Source organism: Muscardinus avellanarius (assembly GCF_963383645.1).
Source record: "Muscardinus avellanarius genome assembly, chromosome: 4".
NCBI lineage: Eukaryota > Metazoa > Chordata > Mammalia > Rodentia > Gliridae > Muscardinus > Muscardinus avellanarius.
This window is the reverse complement of record NC_137789.1, coordinates 28833010-28852690: the sequence shown is the minus strand read 5'-3', so window position 1 is coordinate 28852690 and position 19681 is coordinate 28833010. Positions and strand designations below refer to the sequence as shown.

The following is a 19681-nucleotide window of genomic DNA, read 5'->3' as shown; positions in this document are numbered from 1 at the left end:
ATTATGTATTATGAATAACTATTAAAAGTAAACTATCACCTATTATGAGGCTGAGTTTCTGATACCTCATTCTAAACCTTTCAGGAGTCAGGCTTCCCACATGAACTGCCTCAGCTGCTGCAGTTCCTGCAAGGCTTCTGATCCAGCTCCTCTAACAGTCACAGTGCTCTTAATGTGCCATATTTCATAGCTCTGTATGAACATGAGGTTTCCTCTACTGAAAATATCTCTCCTTTCTTATCTCACTCTGAAACTCCTGCTTGTTTTTCCAGACTCAGCACAAGTGTCACCTCCCATTTAAAGTATTCCATGAACTTTGGAACAGAGCTGATTACTCAAAACTTCTGTGCATTTTAATACAAACTTCTCTAACTGTATAAATAGCACTATATTATGCTTTATCTTTCTCTCCCATTTTAGACTGTTATTTCTTCAAAAATGATATTGTTACACATTTATCTTTGCATATCCTCTGTTTAGCATGCTGTCTGGTATATAGAAAGTATTCAAAAGAGTCAATGGTTAAGTGTATTAGCCTTCTTTTACAGATTTGTCACATAAATATGTTAAATAATGCATTGAGTTTATCTGAGGTTAACAATAGCTGGATGGTAAACTAATTATGAAAAAAGGGGAAATCAAGTAATTAATGCTACAGTTTGGATTTTAAGCATTCCATAAAGGTTCATGTGATAAAGATTTGGTCTTTTCCATAGCATTATTGAAATACGGTATCTTGAAATAGGTCATTAGGTCATTGGAGCCATGCCCTCGAAGGAGATGAAGGAGTCCCATCCACCTCTTCTTCCTTTCTTTTGCTCACTAGCCATGAGATAGATGAGCCTCTCTATATTTCCCACTGTGAATTCTTTTTTATCAGAATATTGAAAATAAGCAATGGTATTTCAGTAACAGACTGAATACCCCAGACAACAGGATGCTAAGGAGATAATATATAGGAGTACAATAAAGAAGTAGTAACAATCAGAATTACAGTGTTTATAGACCTACAACTTCCCCATCATAAATATCAGCATCATTGCAGATATGCAAATGTTAGTGATATCTATCAATATTATATATCTCTTTTCTTCTTCATCTAGGTGTTACGTACATTTGTTCATTTTTTTTAGCTGACAATGAATTTTTAATGCTTAGTACATTTCAAGGACTGGATTCAGTGCTAGAGACACAATGGTATCATACATGGACACAGTCATATGCTATGACAGATCGTACCTTCATCAAGCTTACATTTGAGAGAAAGAGTAATTAAACCCATAGCTACCTAAATAATCACCTAATTATACTTGTAATCAATTTAAGTGTAAAATAATGCCATAGCTCATATATGTATTTAAGTAAAGGAACTAAGCCGTTTTTGTATCCAAAAGCTTTCCAGGAAGTTGGAATATAAATGTACACTTTCTGTGCCAACAAGAAAGGCCGCTCTAATTCCAATTTCAAAATTTCTACAGTGTCTACTTATTTTTTTCACAATTTAAAATTTCTTATAATGAAACAGGAAGTATTATAACTGATACAACAAGAGTGGGGTTGGGGATGGGTAGGACCATAAGAGACTACTGTGAGCCCAAAATTTGTAAACAGAAAAAAATGGACAAATTTCCTAAAAATATAAAAGTTAACAAGACTGAACTTGAAAAAATAAAGCATGAGAGCAGAAAAATAACTAGTAAGTTAATCAAAATAGTAATCAAAGAGCAGATGGCTTCTCAGGTGAATTCTACCAAACATTTAAAGAAGAATTCATGCCAATCCTTCTCAAACTCTTCCAAAAAAACTGAAGAGGAGAAAGGATTTTCAAATTTATTTATTGAGGTTATCACCCTTATACCAAAGCAAAAACACAAGAAAAATATAAACAAATGTCTCTGCTGAATATGAATGCAAAAATCCCTAACAAAATACTTTCAAACTAAATTTACTCACTGAATTGAAAGAATCACACACCATGAACAAGTGAGATTATCTCAGGAATGCGACATGGTATAAAATACCCAAATTAATAAATGTGATATGATCTGACATTAACAGACTAAAGGATAAAGTTCACTTGATCTTATCAATAGATGGAGAAAAGTATTTGATAAAATTTAATAACTTTTTACTATTAAATCTCAGTAAATTTATACTTAATCATCAGACTCATACTCAGTGGTGGCAAAAGGAAAGCTCTTCCTCTTAAGATTAGGAAGAAGGCAAGGATATCCACTCTCTTGTCACTTCCAGTAAACATGGCACTGTGAATTCTAGCCAGAGATATTAAGCTAGAAAAATAAAGACACCCAAATTTAAAAGTGAGATGTAAAATTGTTCCAGTTTGCAGATAATATGATGTTACAAATAGAAAACCATAAAGATTCCACAGAAAACTGTTAAAATTAAAAGAATCGCTAAAGTAGCAAGATACAAAATTATCATATAAACATCAGTTGTTTCAAACTGAAACTATCCAAAAAAGAAATTAAGAAAATAAACCATTTGCAATAGCATGAAAAGAAATCACTTCTGAATAAATTAAACCAAGGAGGTAAAAAAAATCTTTTATATTAAAAACCACAAAAAACTGACAAAATAATGTTAAGTAGATGCAAATAAATGAAAATATCTGTGTTTGTGAACTAGAAGATAATATTGATAAGAATGTTCATAATACCAAAGCAATCTTTATTTATTTATTTTTTGGTGGTACTGGAGTTCCTGGAAGCCCTTCTACCTCCGGGCTACACTCCCAGACCTATTTTATATTTTTATTTGGAAACAGGGTCTCTTAAACGAGTGTGACTGGCTTCGAACTGTGATCCTCCTGTCTCTGCCACAGGGATTACAAGCATGCACCACCACGCCCGGCCCAAAGCAATCTTTAAATTCAACACAATCTCTATCAAAATCCCAATCACATTGTGTGTGTGTGTGTGTGTGTGTGTGTGTGTGTGTGTGTGTGTGTGTGTGTGTTATTGGGACTGGAACCCAGGGGCATTCTACCACTGAGGTACATCCCGGCCATATTTATTATTCTTTATTTTGAAACATGGTCTCACGGAGTTGCAAAGGGCCTCACTAAGTCTGCAAACTGGGATCCTATTATCTCAGCCTCCCAAATGTAGTGATTTAAAGCATACGCCACCATGCCCGGCCCGGCCCAATGTCATTTTAATGAATATTTCTAACAATACTAAAATGCATATAGAACCACAAAAGATACTGAATAGTCAAAGTATTTTTGAGAGAAAAAAACAAAGTTTTAGATATCATACTTCCTGATTTAAATATATATTATTGGGGATGTGGGTGTAGCTCAATGGTAGAGCATGTGCTTAGTATGTATGAGGCTTTGTTCAATCCTCAGCACAAAATAAATAAATAAAATCCACATTTACATATGACATTTGTATTACAAACTGTATTTTCATGACTATTTCAAATTTCTAGGTAATCAAATAGTATAAAAACCACATAAACCAAAGCATCAGAATAGAAAGCTAAGAAATAAATCCACACATATATAATCAGCTTTTAATCAGCAATGGTATCGACAATACACATTGAAGAAATTACAGTGTCTTCAACAAATATTGTTGAAAGAATTGAATATATATTTATATGCAAAAAACAAAATTGGATCTTATCTATAACATAGGACAAAACCAACTCAAAATGGATTAAAAACCTAAACATATCACCTTGAACCATAAAACTCCCAGAAGACACAGAGAAAATGCTTTATGAAACTGGTCCTAGCAACAATTTTTTTTAATATGACACCAAAACCAGTCAACAAAACAAAATAGATAGGATTAAATCAAGCTAAAAACAAATTCTTTACCTCAAGGAAAACAACAGAGTGAAAGGAAACCTACAAAATTGGAGAAAAAGTTGCAACCTTATATCTAAGGAAGAATTATTACCCAAGATATGTAAGGAACACAACCCACCACCAAAACAATAGGCAGTCTGAGTAACAATAGGGCAAAAGACTGAGTTTTTGTTTCTTCAAAGAAGACATACAAATGATTATTGGGTATATGAAATCTGTTCCACATTACCAATCACCAGAGAAATGCAAATCAAAACCACTAGATTAGTGGGGTATGTAGAAACTAGAATTTTTTGTATACTGGTTTACAGGACTCACACATGGTGTAGCCACAATTGATAAACAATGTTGAGAGTCTTTAAAAAATAAAAAATAAGTATACCATATGATTGAGCAATCCCACCTTTGAGTATAAATAAAAGAGAATTAAAATTAAAGTCCTAATGAGATATTTGGACTCCCAAGTCCATTGTCACAATAGCCATGACATAGAAATAATCCAAATAACCATTAAAAATTAATAAAAAAATGTGTCCAAATGTGTCCAAAATATGTTCAAAGAAAATTCTGCCATATTGAATACCACAGATGATTTGTTCTTCTGCATGACTACACTTATACAACACATCTAAAAACACAATTCCAAACTTGAAATAATAAACATAAATGAAATACTTAATCCCATAAAAGTAGAGTAAAATAATGATTTGTAGAAGATAAGGAGAGACCGAAATGGAGAGAGTTATACAGATCTTTTGGTTATGAAAAATGAATAAGTTCTAGAGGTCTGGTGTATATATCGGGATTATAGTTAACACTATATTGCACACTTGAAAATTTGTTAAGAGGGTAGATCACATGTTCCTTTTTCCTACCACAATAAAAAAAGAAATGCTTTCAAATTTAGGCGAAGTTATTAGAATTTTATCTACATAATTTTGTAATTTAATTGGAAGCATACTTCTAAATATTACATAATCTTAAGTAACATTGAATGCTTCCTTTGACAAAGAAAATTACTGTAGTTTCAGCATTTTAAAATGTATTTTTTAAAATAATGTAAACAAATCCTTAATTTTCCTAAATAGTGCATAATTTTATTTTACCTGTGTATTCAAGATGAAATCCTGCAGCAGAAACACTGATGTCTGATTGAAAATTTAGATATAAATTATTAGATGTGCTATTCAAAAGATGAGGTATTGTGGTTCCTAAAAGATAATGGGAAAAGCAAGTCAATGATAACATAATAAACACTATAATAAAACTAAGCAAAAAATTATTAATCGGCCAATAGATTACCTCTAAAATTATGTATTAGTCAAAATGTTTTCCAAGAATTTTTTAACAAAAATATCTATCCCTTAATCCTCTTCCGTTTTATAATTCCTGACTATCTCCCAGGAGCCTGCCCTCTGAGATGACTAAATGAGATAGCTTCCTAAAAATAGAGAGGAGTGGTAAAAAGCTGGTGAAAGTCACAACAGAAAAGTTTATTTGTAACCTAAAATAAATGTTTTTAATGTAAATTTCAATATTTCATGCATGAATGAAGAATACTCTTAATTTTCAAATTTGCATGTGATTATAAGGCATAATAACTTAAAACTTTCTATTCAGAGCAAATAGTTATTTATTTCCCTTAATTAAAAAATATGTACATACAATTCTATACCAGGTCAAATACCTTGATGTTTCGATACTCTGACAGCAAAGCTGGTTGTTAGCTGTCAGGCAAAAAAAAAAAAAAAAAAAAAAAATCCCAATTTTGAACTGTTAAGTCTTGTCTCTTATTGAATGCATTGCAATATAGTTTCTGGACACTTCAAAAGAAAATCAACTTTACTTCACCCAATTATTGAGTTTGAAAATATGAACTATCTGCCTGAAATTATTTCTTCTTGACTATTTCATACAAGAAACCTAAGAGTCAATTTCAAGCAATTTCAAATAAGTTATTTCAGTTGAAAATAATTGTCAATTCAATGTCTTGAGCCAAAGTTCAATAAGCCCATGATTCGCAGTGTTGCAAATATTTCATTTTAAGTAACTAGTGACGTAAGACTTACTTTATACAACTTTTGGATGTTACCCCAGATAATTTACAGGAGAGAAAAGGAAGAGTTTATCACGGAATACACAGTTGTTTCTTTCTGACTTACATCTGTATTCCTTAGTGTCCTAACTGTAATCACAGAAGACAGGAGTAAACAGAAACTCAAAAGGTCACTCTACCTGCCTCAAGTCTCTCAGAGGATCTTAGTGATTAAAAGCTGATCCTGGAGCCATACCAGCTGTATTCCAATCTCATCCTAACACTAGCTGTACATCTCAGGCAACTTAATCTTGCTAATTTCAATCACTACTAAGACCGCTAAAAAGATCAAAGAGCAATTGTATAAGCAGTTTCACACAGAGGTACCTTTTGGTAATCAATAGTTTTTTTTTTTTTCCTTTTTCTCCTTAGCCATTATTCTATTTATTTTTGAGTATTACTTAACCTATTATAAATAAAATACTTAACCTATTATAAATAAAAGTATGGTAAACATTTATAAAATTTATTTTTTCTATCTGACTGTATATCCAAAACACTGTTTATGCCTAATTAAAACAGCTTCTTCTCTAGATATGGCCTTCTTTTCCTCACTGGTGATATTGTATAATTGGCTATACTCTACTTAAAATTTTTAAGCTTAAAAATCATTTAGCAATTTCATTAAACTATTTGAAATCTGTAAGTGAATCATTTAACTATGTTTGTACTTGTATTTCTGGAGTGAAGAGGTATAATTTTAAAAGTTTAATAAAATAACACTGTTTAAGTAAAATTTAATAAATACTTAAATAAAACTTTAAGTAAAACTTAAAAACTTATTTAAAACAAATAAAACTTTTACTTACATAAAACTGTTTAAGTAAAACTGCTTTTATATGAGAAAAGGAGTTTTTAGATCATTGAATAAATTACCTTAAAACATAGGTTTTCTCTAATATGTTCAAGCTAGGGAGTAGTAGTAATACCAGAGGGATTCCAGATGATGGAGGGGAAATCTCAGCAAAACTTGAACGGAAGAATAGGAGAAGAAGAAAGCTGAGGCTGTTCAATGGAGGAGCTATGTACGAATATGTGTAATAGCATAAATACAACATGATTAACGTGGACACTCTCTATTGGGGGGAGGGAGGGGGAGGGCATGAAGCACAATGTAAATGTACACCACTCTCAATATGTTCCACTTATAAAAAAAATAAAAATTAAATTAAAAAAAAAACCTTAACAAATCCAAAACATGACATTTTAAAGAGCAGATAACACCATGAACAATAAATTAGACTATTTTAATGAATGTTTTTAGTATTGTTACACATGTAGACAATAATTTTACTGTATAATGTTATTCATTTCATAGAAATAATTTTGTGTTTTTATTAGTCTCACTTGCCAATACTTTATAGCATTTATCATGTTAGAGAGTCTCTATAAATATTTTAATGACTGCCTAACACTCTACTTTGTGGATATACCATAATCATCAAATACATTTGTGTGTGTGTGTGTGTGTGTGGTGTTGGGGATTGAACCCAGGGGCATTCTATTTCCGAGTTACATACTCAACCCTATTTTTTACTCTTTATTTTGAAACAGGGTCTCACTAAGTAGCTGAGGCTGTCTGAGAATCCTGATCCTCCTGTCTCAGCCTCTCAAGTATTGGGATTACAAGCAGGCACCACTACACCCAGCTTCAAACAAGAATTTAAATATTATTGTTCATCCTATTTTTCTAAGGAAAGAATATGGATACTAATCTTGAAGTACAATCTTGTGAAAATATTACCATTAATTTTAATATAAAAGCACTAATAAATAATTACACAAATATAGTAAGATTATGATAAGATTTTTTTTTTTTTTGTGGTACTGGGGTTCCTGGAAGCCCTTCTACCTCCGGGCTATGCTCCCAGACCTATTTTATATTTTTGAAACAGGGTCTCTTAACGCCAGCGCGGCTGGCTTCGAACCTGCGCGATCCTCCTGTCTCCGCCTCCCAAGCGCGGGGATTACAAGCGTGCGCCACCACGCCCGGCGTTATGATAAGATATTAAATAGCAGTTTGGACAGCCTCAGTTACTTAATGAGACCCTTTGCAACTCAATGAGACCCTGTTCCAAAATAAAGAATTAAAAATAAGTCTGGGAGTGTAGTTCTGAGGTAGAATGCCCATTGATTTCATCCACAGTACCAAAAATAAATAAATAGATGACAGCTACCTAGCTAGCTAGCAGTTTGGGCATTACTTTTATGACTTTCAAATGACTAAGCTTGTAATTTAGTTAACTGTAATCATCTATGAAAAGCAAATGAAACCCACCAAAAAGGAAGTTTTAGAAATACTTTAAAAATACTTTTATATTTCTATTTTTGTATCTTAATTCATCTCTAATCTCTTCTTTACCTGAATAACTTCCAAGTCTTGGAGCATTGTTGTCTCCCCCATCATAAAAATCCAACGAATCCCAGTTATGTTCTGTAGCAAAGCTCACAACTTGCACCTGTGAAATAAAAATTGCTGATAAGAACACAAATGTCTATCTACTAGTCTACCAGTTTCTTCTAGAAGAGATATCTCAAAGTGTGTACCATATCACTGTAGACTTTAAGAAGGATATGTATCTACATATGTTCTTATTGATGCAAATTTTAACAACTGATTTTTGTGATTATGACTCTGGTCTACATGAAACTAATTTCATAAAAGAAGCTTTGTGGAGCACCTCACAGTGCTCTTGATGGGTGCAAAATGAAGACTGCCCATCACTATCGCATTGTATCCTCTACAGTAAAAGCTTTGGTTAATCTAATGACGAAGTGTAATCAGTGACAGGAATACCAATACATGCTTCAAATAATTCATTAACTTTTATGTTTTGAAGTGCTAGATTCTTGTCAATACTTGAGTTTTGTCATGTATTTTAGCTATGAGGAAAATAAAACAACTCTGTGGACCACAAACATAAGGACCTCTTTAGAATATATATCCCCAAGTAGGTTTACTCTTGGATTCCTTTCCCTGTATGAACTTCGTTCAATTTCTGCTCTTCCTTTCATTTAGCTTTTTAGCATTATTAACACCTGTGCATACTTTTGTATCTCAATAAAGATGACCAAAGATATAACACTTTGCAACAGATTTGGATGCAAATTTATGCAAGATTATTTTCATGAATGGAATCATAATAGCTAAGTTACTGTGAAGGTCGCTGAAGTTAAGAACAAAAATGCTGGGGTTTGGTTCCCTCATGTCTATTAAATTTTATTTAAAGAAGGAGACATGTGTTACTTTGTCGCACATCACTTGGCACAGCTTGAGGCTTTTCAAGAACCCACAGGACCCTCACCACTGTGGAGACTGCTTTGCTCTTTGTTCATTAAATCTTTAATTTTAAAGGACAAAAAGAAAGAACTGTATTAAAATAAATGTATTTTGTTTAGATAAAGCCTATTATTGATGTAGGCACTCCACACACCCTCTAAATTATTACAACAGCATTTTTTCGTTAAATATTTCTAATCTGCAATATAGTCCATCACCAATCTTCCATTCAAGTAAATGCTGGCACTTCTTTTCCAGGAGCGAGTGCCACATGGCAATAGATATCCTCCTGCTGTGTGACTGGCAACAGACCCAGTGGCAGAGTTCCAGGATCAGAAGACAAGGAGAATTTTTGTTGAATGATTTTAACATAACCACACTTCCTCAAACAGCATTTTATTTTCTTCAATTAAAAAAAAATTTAAAGAGACTTTTTTCATGTAAATATTTACCAGAAGTTGACATTTGGACTGAGATTAAGGTAATACGAGTTTTTCCACTGAAGAGAATTATTAAGTTTGTAAAAGTGTTGATGAGTCAAATCATGAGCTGGATTTAGTAAACCATCAGTAATCCAATTTAGCCACAGTGGAGGGTATTTACATAAGAGAAAATAAGCAAGCAAAGTTAGTAAAAGCATAGAAAAGTTAGAAAGAATAATACAGTAGAGAGATAAATACAAGAGACTTCAGAGTCAGTATGCTTGGGCTTGCATTCTCCTGGCTCCCTCTATTTACTGGCATATAACCCAAGGAAAGTGGCTAATCTCTCCATGTCTCAGATTACTTACATAAATCATTGTAATTAAGGCATGTAGTACACAGATTACATAGATTCATCGTAAAAATTAGTTAAGATGTAAAAAGGGCTTAGAATAATGTTTGAAATCTCTTAAGAACTCGGTGACTCTTAGCTAAGAGAGAGATTGAGAGAGACATTCACCAAAGATGGAATACCAGCAAATTAATTATGCACTTGAAGTTACAATTATACCTTCAGTATTTCATTAGAGGTTTTAGAAGTGGGAGGAGACGTATAATCAAAACTATGCATCAAGTACAGTACTGCACTGCATTGGGTGAATAAAAGGAAAAAGAATTTTAATGAATATTCCATTAATATATTAATGTTGATTGAGGTAAACAACAATGAAAGATTGAGCTGTTTTGGACACAGCAATGGGAGAAAGGAAGTCATATGTGTTTTTGTGAAAAAGTTACTTGATTTTGAGAAAGTTACTAGATTTTGTGTGATGTTAATAGGGAAGTTACAGGGACTACGCTATGGTCAGATGCAGAATGTCCCCTGAGAGCTCAGAGTTCATATAGTTATGTCATGACTGTAACTGTCATGAAATGTAGGGCTGTAACTCTTTTGGGGGGTAATCTAGGCTGGTGGAATGGGCTAGAGAAGGTGGGTCCCTGGGGGTATGGCCCTAGAGATTGGGCTTGTGTCTTTGAATTCCCTTGCTTGTTTGTTCCCTTAATTTTTTTATTGGTACACTATAGTCTCACATCATAATGTGGATTATGTTGATAATGGCAAATATACATACAGTACCTGGTGCGCTCCCACTACTTTCCTTTTTCTTTCCCTCCCAATACTGAGTGTCCAGGTTAACAATGTTATATTCACATATATACACATATTCAAATATAGCTTTCCCATTAATAAACCACAGCCTTCTTTCTCACCTACCCTTCCTTTCTGACTTTGTTAAGGTTTCCCCTCCATTACCTGGCATCCCACTGGTGTACCTAATACTCCCTAGATTGAGCATATTAGAGAAATGTTGGTGGGAGAGCAAGCTAGTTCAGCTGCTATGGAGATCAATGCAGAGATTCCTTTGCAAACTGGGAATGGATCTACCATATGATCCAGCTATACAACTACTGGGTATCTTTCCAAAAGGGTTGAAATCAGAGAACTACAGTAACATATGCATCCCATGTTCACAGCAGCATAATTCACAATAGCCAAAATATGGAACCAACCTAGGTCTCCATCAACAGATGAATGGATTGCGAAATTATGGGAACTACACACAATAGAATTCTACTCAGCAATAAAGAAGAACAAAATCATGTCATTCACGAGAAGATGGAAAGACCTTGGGAACATTATATTAAGTGAGATTAGCCAAGCACAGAAAGAGAAGGCACATATGTTCTCTCTAATATGCTTGCTTCTTTTTCTTCTTTCGGCCTCCATTATGTGAGGAACAGAGCCCATGTGCTCTTCCAATCTCTGCTTCCAGCCTCCATGATGTGAGTGCAGACCCTTGCTCTCTCCTTCTCTCTCCTTCCTGTCCCCATTCCCTGAGCTTCAGACCCTGGCATCCATGGACTGCACCCAGACTGTCAAGAAAACTGTCAGCAAATAGACCTTCCTTTTTCTACGATGTATGGGAAGTTTTTTTGGATTACAACAGTGAGAAGTGTGACTGAAAAATACTGTTTAAGAATAGTTTATCTTTTCTTCCTTGAGTTATTTAGAACATAGGGATGCCAATAACAAAAATATAGACATTGTCTAGTAAATAGATTACATGCATCAAAGGAAGAAAATGTGCTTAATTCTAGATATATATGTACAGAAGACTGAATAATGGCTCCCAAAAATATTAGGCTTTAATTTCTGGGGCCTCTATATCTTAATATATATGGAAAAAGATCGTTCAGATATAAAAAAAATTGAAGATTTGTAGATAGAAAGATATAGTGAGAAATTTGAAAAAGATCAAAGCAGAGAAGACAACATGACCACAGAGATAGAAATGTGAGTAATGTGGTCAGAAGTCAATACATTCAGGTAGCTACTAGATGTTGGAAAATCAAAGAAAGGAATTCTCCAGAGCCTGGCAAGAGAGGTGAATCTGTCAACAACTTAATTTCACTACATTAATGCTGGCTTTGGGCTTCTGCCTTCCAATATTGTGAGAAAATAGTTCTGTTGTAATAGCTATCAAGTTCATGGTAATTTGTTACAGCAGCCATGGGAATCTAATATTATTTGTCATTAGAATTCTGGTCAAATTTTGAAAGTCATCTGGCTTAGTAAAATCACAGAATGTGTTAAAAGCATGAAATAGCCAGAAGTACTATCTGGCGATCTACGAAAGCTGAGAAGAGACTCAAGAAAGCGGAAACCCATGTGACAGGAGGCCACCTAACAGCCAAGTTGAGATTTAAAGAAAGTTAGCTATTGACTCAGCATTTAGAAAGACTCTGCATTAGATAGAAATTTCCGTCATTGTAGTAGGATAGTTTTGTGAGATGATAAATTTTCAGTCATTAAAACCAGACATCTTACAGAAGTTTAAATCCTCCTTTACTTTGAAAATAATCTGAACTTATAATTAAATTATAAATTAATGCTATTATAATACTAACATTTTCTATTATTCATCACATAATGATTTTTATTTTCTAGATCTCTTTTGGAATCCTTCTCCTATTATACTCTACCAAGATAACTATGTATTTCTCCCTACAAACTGTTTGTAATATAATTATAACAAATAATTTTATTTGTTCAGGTTATTTAAAAAATACTCAATCATTCTAAATTATTATAATTTTTCATATTTCAAATATGTATTTACCTATGTATTTATCTTTTTACCAATGTTTTCCTACTTCAGCTCCTATATTATTTATTGTTTACAAAATTATTTATTTGTACACATATTCAGTTTTCCCCCCCAAAATTAAATTTTGCCTTAAATCTTATCTATGATCCAGCAAACTTCTAGGTGAAATTAGTAAAATTTTAAGTATAAGTCATGTATTATATATATATATGTCTTTGCTCTGAATTACTTTGATTTAGTGATACATCTAAACATTGAATCTCTATAAGGAGTTAATTACAACAAAGAGCTTGATAGTATTTTAGAGTGCTTAAAGTCCAATATACATGCTATAAATTTTCCAAACACTCTGCTAAATTTAAATTTTGTTTTCTGAAGTACAATCATTAAATAAAGTATTTCCTAGGTGAAAGATTTTATAGTGTTCTTAATGTGCTCTGTTTTGAATAGTGTTTGCCTAGGGCAGATGATTAAATAACAGTTTTTCTGCAGATACCTAATTCACTATGCCATGCTAACTCTGTAAAATAGTCAAAACTCCACTACTGTGGAGGCATTTATCGATTAATTTAATAATATTTACTGAGCTTATTCTGCCATGCTCTGTGGTAGTTGCCAGAACAGATTTGAATACTGTCCTCATGAGTCTGTAGGTAATCAAGTAATAACATTAAAATGTGATGGATGATATAATAAGAATTATAGGGATCTGTGATCATATGTAGATAGGGAACTTAAACTTTTGTCAAGTTCACAGAAGTTATCACTGAAAAATTAACGTCGAGACAGAAATAAGAAGTAAGATCAAGCCAAAAAAGCTGGGATGTGGCCCACGTCTGTAATCCCAGCACCTGAGAGGCTGAAACAGGAGAACCACAGGTCCACAGAAAGCCTCAACAACTTATAGAGGCCCTTTGCAACTTAGTGAGACCCTGTTTCAAAATAAAAATAGGGTAGGGTGCAGCGCAGAAGTAGAATGTTCCCAAATCTGATCCCCAGTGCCACAAAACAAACAAGATCAAGCAAATAAGAGAGACCTTGGAGAACAACAGAGACAAAGGAAATAGCCTTGACAGGGACCAGGAGCAAAAGAAAGCCAGGCTCTTAAAGAACTGAGAGAGCTTGGCCAGAATAGTCAAGGAATGAGAACAGACCACAAAGGCATAATCCGTTTGTCAAAGAGTTAAGAAAATAAGGGAAAATTGAGATTTTATTGAAAGTAGAGAAGGGAAAGTAAGAGATTTTAATTTCAAAACATTACAACATTTGCCATTTGAAGAATAGATGGAGAGAAATATGGATGGAGAGAAATAAAATCACTTAAGAGGCTTTTGCACATGATGTACATTAACAAACATCAAAGTCAATCACTAAGTTAAACATGAGAAGAAGGAAGAGGGAAGGAATGGGGCTGGAATTGGGGAAGGCCTAACTGGGTAATGTGTGTATGTATGCCTCCACCATCTTGTACTCTATTAAGCTATATGACTACAATGCACCTATAAAAAATTGCAAAGAAAAGAAACTTTGTGAAAGACATGCCTGGCAAGTTCTGTGATGCAGAATAAAAGGTAGACAAAAATAATCAAGATTTCTGGCTTGCATAACTGAGTGTATGAGTGGTTCATTCTAAAACAAAGAACTCTGAAGACTGATATTTGAGAAAAGTTCATGGAATCATTTTTTAAAAGGTTGAATCTGCAATGTTAGCAAGAACCTTAGCTGAAAATACCTAGCAGGCAGTTAAACATAGATTATGGAGCTTAGGTTAAAGGTCGGAGTTAAATACACTAATTCATATATTATATTTTACTCAGTCCTTCATTAAAAATTATTTTCTGATAACCTATTGGAATTCAGATTCCCGGTGTCATTACACAGAATAGCAGCTGAAACTATGTAAGTAGAGAAAGTGACAACGAATAGTATAAACTGAGATGAGCAAAGGATGGAATCTCCCAAACACTGACATCATAATGATGAATTGAACTGGAGGAGATGATGTAAGAGATGCCAAAGAAGGATCTACAGATGTACAAAAGGAACCCAACAAAAGCCCAAGAAAATATTGGTATCATAGGCACTAAGGAGGGAAAAACTGTCTTAGGATTGAGGGAAGAATCAGCAGGATCCTGAGCTGCTGGCAATATTGCTCAAGATGAGAAATACAGAGGGCTTAATAACATGCAGGTGTTCACTCAGAGAGTGGCTCCATTAGATCATTGGGTGCTGGAGCCACATTGCACTGTACCAAAAATAGAGTATGAAAACTAAAGAATGCCAACACTTTTATTTTTTAATTTTAGGATGAGATAGAAGTGAATACATTGATGACAATATACAAATGCCCTAGAATATCCTTCAGAAGCTTACAACTAAATAAGGTGGTAATAGTTTTATGAAGTTCTAAAGCTAACATCTCATGGCAGATCCTCTATTCAACCTGGTATATAACTAATCCTAAAATATCTTGTTAGTTCTACCATAACAAGATAGAATTTATTAGTTTTATTCAAATTTTACTAAATGATAAAAACTTATGGTATAGATATCTAGATGTAAGCATATATCTATATTTTTATATCTTTATACTTTTTAAATGTAATATTTTATATTTCCTAGATGAAATACTGGCCTATTTCATTAATGACATCTACCAAATAATTTTATAATATTCTATATGATTTCAAGCACAAAATCTAGAAAGTTGATTTTTTAACTAAAAATTATATATATATATATATATGTATACATATATATATATATATATATATATATATGTATACATATATATATATATATATATATATATATTGTTTGGTTTTGTATTGTTTCTAGTACTGAGGTTTGAATCCAGGGCCTTGAACATGCTAAGCATATACTCTACCACTGAGCCGTACTCCCATCTTTGCTACTTTTACCATAACTGTTAGATTCCTTTTTTATATATAATAAAACCTTATATATTAATTGGAGTGGTCATCAAGTTATTTTTATTAAGCCTACACAATGTAATTTTTTTCTGGAGCATAGTTACCTGTGATAGGTATACATTTGCTCAGCACTAAAACATCATCTATTTATCCAGAAACATTCTCTTGGTAAAAACACAGTGATTGATGAAAATAACTCCAAAAATGATCACAATTAAAATAGCAGAGGAGACTGTGGGCCACCTATAAAATAATATCCCTCTTCATTGGTCACAGAGACCTGGCAGAGTTCAATTAAATGAAAAATGTGTACATTTGAGGAGGTTCCTTTTTTATTCCAGGTATTTCATGTTGTTTTTTTAGCCAAATCATAGTGAATCTTTGGCTACTGTCCACTGAATGGTTTAAGATAAGTATGATTGAGATGTAAGACAGGGAGGAAAGTTTAGGAAATGGTTTAGGAATAGGTATGATTGATGCTTTGTTTTGTAAGACAGGGGAGAGATTTTCTGGAAGTTTTCTTAAAAAAATGTTCTCTTAACCACTGAAAAGATTATATATATATATATATACATATATATATATATATATATATATATATATATATATATATATATATATATATATATGAAGGCGGACAAAGAACTGAAGTCAATTTGTTAAGGATAAATCAATGGGACAGGAATGACATAACTGAACTTTTGTAGTAAACACCCCTTGAATTATCTTTCTCGTGATCCCATGTTATATGTAGTAATGCATTTTTTTTGGTATTGCTTGTCCCATTTTAAGTTGGAATTTTGTTACTTATAGGTAAAAAATATTAATATTAAATATCTTAGGTTAAATTCAGCCATCTCATCAAAACTACTTGCTAAACTTGTAGAAATAATATCCATCTTATCATCTCTGAAAATATCAACTTAAAATATACAATGATAGAAAAATTTAAATATCCTTACTTGAATGCCAGCTCCCTCTGGCACTGTGATCTTCCATACACAATTGAGATTGTTGTCATAAGGCTCAGGATATCCAGGAGACAAAATAGTCCCCTTGCGCTTAGTTAAAATTCCCCCACAGGGCACTAAAATAGAGCAGTTCAAGAAAAGAAGTTAGTTCTACAGCAAATAATTAATATAAGGGAAAAGTCATAGATAATATCTCAAACAGAAAAAAGGCTTATAAACAATATAAAGTATTTTATGATAGTTATTTAAAACATAATGTCATGTCATTAATAGATAATCTTATAATGAAATATCTAAAAATCATAATACAGCCAAGCATGGTGGGACATGCCTGTAATCCCAGTATTTGGGTAGCTTAGACAGGAGTAATCACAGGTTCAAGGATAGCCTCAGCAATGTACTAATATTCTCACCAAACTAGTGAGATCCTGTTTCAAAAGAAAATACAAAATTAGTCTGGGGGTGCATTTTGGAGTAGAATGTCCCTGGTTGAGTTCTTGGTACTACAAAATAAATAAATAAAATCATTTTACAATTAACTAAGCATCATATAATTTGTGTTGTGTTTACTAAAAGTCATTGACTACTACTAGTTTGTGTCTAAATACAGGATGTTTTAAAATATTTTGGTTTCTTTCTTCTTCATAAATACATATATAATTAATAACATCCGCTTGGAAAAGCAATAATTATAGTGATAACTAGGGTATTATAATAGTATTTATAATTAATATAGAAACTACTATATGCCAGGTATTCCTCTAAACACTGCACATTTTTTTCATTGGTTCATTGCAGTCATACATCTTACTGGGGTACAAGATGGTAGAGGTATACATGCACACATCACTCATTTATTCCTTCTCCAGTTCTGTCCCCACTCCCTCCTCCTCTCCCTCTCATGTTTGGCTTAGTGATTGACTCTAATATGTTTGTGACTGTACATTATGTACATTATGAAATTAATCATCTTAAAAATCCAACAAGATTTGAATAAGTTTCCTCTCCATTCTACAGTTGAGAAAAAGTATCATTAAGTGATTAAATGTTGTCTTCTTCAAGATGATGGAAAAGAGATAATAAGCACCAGTATATGCTGCCACAGAATGGAAATAAAGGTTTGCCATGACTTGAGCACAGTGGCTGTGTGTGACTAGTAAAATTAAAATTTGATTGCACATAAAATACAATGTGAAAGGCTCTAGAAACTAGGGAGAATAACAAAGAAAAAAAAAAAGAGTAATACCCCAGCACATGGTACTTTGTACCTTAGAGGAAAAGGACTCATCCATCTGAAGGGGTAAAGATGAAGGAGAGTCACAACATTGCTCAGGACAAAAAGTTTAAATAAATAGCTGATCCGGAGTTGGCACAATGAGAAAGCTTTAGAGAATGAATCTCTGCATCACTGTAGCTCTCAGCAAACCCTCAGAGTGCTATAGTTGGGAATCATCTTGAGAAGAAACCTATTATTAGGAACTAAACTGCTCTCAGGATCAGAAAATCCAGCATGATCACTTCTCAGGGGCCCAATGGACACCCTGCTGCACTGCCTGGATAGGCGATGGTCACACATGGCAGCTGTGGCTCAGAAGAGAATCTCTGACACAAGTTTGCGGAGAAGTATATGTTGCAGGGATCACTGACTGCAAAAGAGAGTAGAATGCAAGGGGACAGAAAGTCAGCAACTTTGTGCTCTGTGATGTGAAATGATAGAAGTAGTGAACTGTTTTACTCATGGACAGAGTACAAAGACACCAAGATCAAAGCTAGAAAATCCCTCAGTTCCTTGAAAAACTCCTCAAGTATCTTCCATGGATACAACATTTGGCACACAGCTTGGTACGCTGTACAAAGGCCTCCACAGAGAATATACCTCTGGTGTGATCAACATTCCCTTATGCTGTTGGGCAAGAAAGGCATGGAACATCCTCCTTTCTCTACTAACTCCTTTGATGAGATTTGAGAGGAATTATAGCAAACAGCAACTGCAATCCCTTCCCACTAACCTCTGGGGAATTCCAATTTTAGAAAATTTTGAGGTGTTTCAATTACTTCATGCATAAAAAAAAATTTGACAAATATATTCTATTTTGTCTATTCTATATTTTATTATTTATTCTTTCTGTTTCTCATATTTTTCTTTCATTTATTTTACTATTTTATTCTTTGTAGTTCTTCTCTTTTCTTTCTTTTTCTTTTTATACTCTCAATTTAAATTATTTTTCATTTCTCGTTCTCCATTTTACCCAATTTTATTGTTTATTTTTATTATTATAATTTCTTTCTCTTTTGAATTACAACATTCAAACAGTAATAAAAATGTAAAAAATGAATAGAACATTAAAGTGTTCTGGGAAATCATTAAAAGCACAAGCATAGGCATAATAGGAATACACAAGGGAGAGCTACAATCTGCGGGCATAAAAATCTATTTAATAAAATAATAGCAGGAAATTCCCCAAAACTTGGGAAAGATATGGTCATCCAGGTACAGGAGGAAAATGAACATGACCAGAAAAAATCTTTCTACAACATATTATAGTTAAATTGCCAAAAGTACATAACAAAGAAAGAACATGAAAATCTACATGAGAGAACCAAGCCACATTTAAAGGCAAATACAACAGAACTGTAACAGTATATTTCTTAGCATAAACCTTTAAGAAAGGATAGCATGGAAGGATGTATTTCAAATCCTTAAAGAAAATTATTGGCAAACTAACTACTCAGCAAATTCATCCTGCACAGTCAAGTAGAAATAAAGATCTTCCACGATAAGGATAAAATAAGGCAATCCATGACCACTAAAAAATAATACCAAATATATTTAAGAAAATTCTATACCCAGAAGAGAAAGAATAATAAAAACATAATAATGAGAGCATGGGAAAGAATAAATCTCACTAGAAATGTAGCTAAACCTGGAAAGGTGTTACACATCTGTAATTCCACTACTTGAGAGACAA

The 19681-nt window shown here is 33.1% G+C and overlaps 1 protein-coding gene across 3 annotated transcripts in view; it reads right to left on the bottom strand.

The window, feature by feature from the left end:
• The window catches only part of CSMD3 (CUB and Sushi multiple domains 3), a gene marked incomplete at both ends in the record, with an annotated part of 1156743 nt that overhangs the window by 146908 nt on the left and 990154 nt on the right, over positions 1-19681 (bottom strand). For all 3 annotated transcript variants that reach the window (XM_080694904.1, XM_080694905.1, XM_080694906.1), the window contains 3 exons: positions 4948-5052; positions 8299-8395; positions 16704-16828. In XM_080694904.1, coding sequence (XP_080551030.1) covers positions 4948-5052; positions 8299-8395; positions 16704-16828 — 327 coding nt within the window. The remainder of the gene's footprint in view (positions 1-4947; positions 5053-8298; positions 8396-16703; positions 16829-19681) is intronic.